The following is a 1569-nucleotide window of genomic DNA, read 5'->3' as shown; positions in this document are numbered from 1 at the left end:
AAGTCCATTGTTTTCCTTTTTATTTGACATGTTACCTTTATCATAAAACAAATGCTTGGATATATCAAATCTATCTGTGGAGTCTGTATCATTTTTCTACTAATCTATTTGTCATATGTGTATCAAATAACAGATATTTTTAACTATTATGGCTCCTTATAGTGTGTGTCTTGACACCTGGTAGGCTGATCTTCTGGGAAAAAATAGTCTTGTTTTCGCTTCATTTTGCATTTCTAGAATTGCCCGTAAGGTTGAACAACTTCTCATATTTCTTGGCCATTCAAGTTTTTTATTTTGGGGATACTCAAGTCATATCCTCTACTCATTTACCTATTATATGTATTGAAAATTCCTTCTTTCAGGTCTTTCAATTTTATTTATGGTCTTTCCTAAGAATGTAGATTTTAATTTGGATGCAGTTAAATTTTCAGTCTTTCCTTACATGTTTATTATTATTATTATTGTGGTAAAAATGTGTAACATTTGCCGTGTCAACATTTCTAACGTGTATAATCCAATGACATTCGTTACTTTCATTATGCTGTGCAACCGTCATCACTATGTTTCCAAAATTTTCCATCATCTCTAACAGAAACTCAGTGCTTAGAACAATGCCTTGAACATATTTGTTTACTGTTTTTACCCGTTTTTAAGCTCCAGGTGAAACACCTCATGAAGCCTAATGAGAAGCCACCTCAGATCGATCTGTGCCTCTTCTAAATCTCGCAGTGATAGTACAACACGCAGCACAGGGCCTGGCACATACACTAAAAGGCTTGGCAGTATTAACAACCAAAATTTACAAAGCACCGTGTGCCAGACACTGTTCTGAATGCTGTACAGGTATTACCTCATTTAATCCACCCCATTTTACAGATAGGAAAACTGAGGCACAGACATACGGCACAGACCCGAAGTTCAAAAATCAGACTTCGATTATTAGAGCCGGAAAGCACCATTTAGTCCCACACTTTCAATTTAAGACCCAGGAAAGTGACAAGAAGGGATCCCCCTGCAAGTCAAACAACCTTCCAAGTTCTTGGCGAGGTGGTGGAGACTCGCTCCTGCTCTCGGACTTTCCAAACTAGCAGAAACCTCTCTCCTGGGTTGAGGCGGCAGCATCGCCGAGGCCACGCCCCCAGCCACGCCCCCACCCCGCGCGGAGCGGTGCTGCGCGGCGCGGCCCTGGAGAGCTGCTCCCGCCATGGGGACGGCGGCAGGCGAGGCGGCCTACTTCCAGAGGGGCAGTCTGTTCTGGTTCACGGTCATCGCCCTCTCCATGGGCTACTACACGGTAACTGCAGTGGCCCGGCGAGGGCAGCGACCGCTCCACGGAGCGCAGGATCCACTCCCACAGGCTGCGAGGGGTGGCGCAGGCGCGATCCCGGCTCCCGCGCGCCCGGAGCCGAGGGGAGGGCACTGGACCCTGGAGGGAGGCGCAGGCGCACACGTCTGCATGGGTCCCTGAGGAACCGGTTAGCCAGGCTTTCCCTCCATGGGGGCGGGAACAGCTCCCCAGCCGCCGACTCAGTGTCTAGAGCTTTAAAGATGGTGGCGAAGTCAGAGTCC

At 47.4% G+C, this 1569-nt stretch overlaps 1 protein-coding gene across 1 annotated transcript in view; it reads left to right on the top strand.

Annotated features, from left to right (window-relative positions):
- The first annotated feature begins 1204 nt into the window (after positions 1-1204).
- TMEM254 (transmembrane protein 254) overlaps positions 1205-1569 on the top strand; it is a 9902-nt gene continuing 9537 nt past the window's right edge. The window contains exon 1 of the mRNA XM_004390546.2: positions 1205-1294. Coding sequence (XP_004390603.1) covers positions 1205-1294 — 90 coding nt within the window. The remainder of the gene's footprint in view (positions 1295-1569) is intronic.

The sequence above is a fragment of the Trichechus manatus genome, unplaced genomic scaffold, assembly GCF_000243295.1.
Source record: "Trichechus manatus latirostris isolate Lorelei unplaced genomic scaffold, TriManLat1.0 scaffold00308, whole genome shotgun sequence".
Lineage (NCBI taxonomy): Eukaryota > Metazoa > Chordata > Mammalia > Sirenia > Trichechidae > Trichechus > Trichechus manatus.
This window is presented reverse-complemented; position numbering and strand designations above follow the sequence as displayed.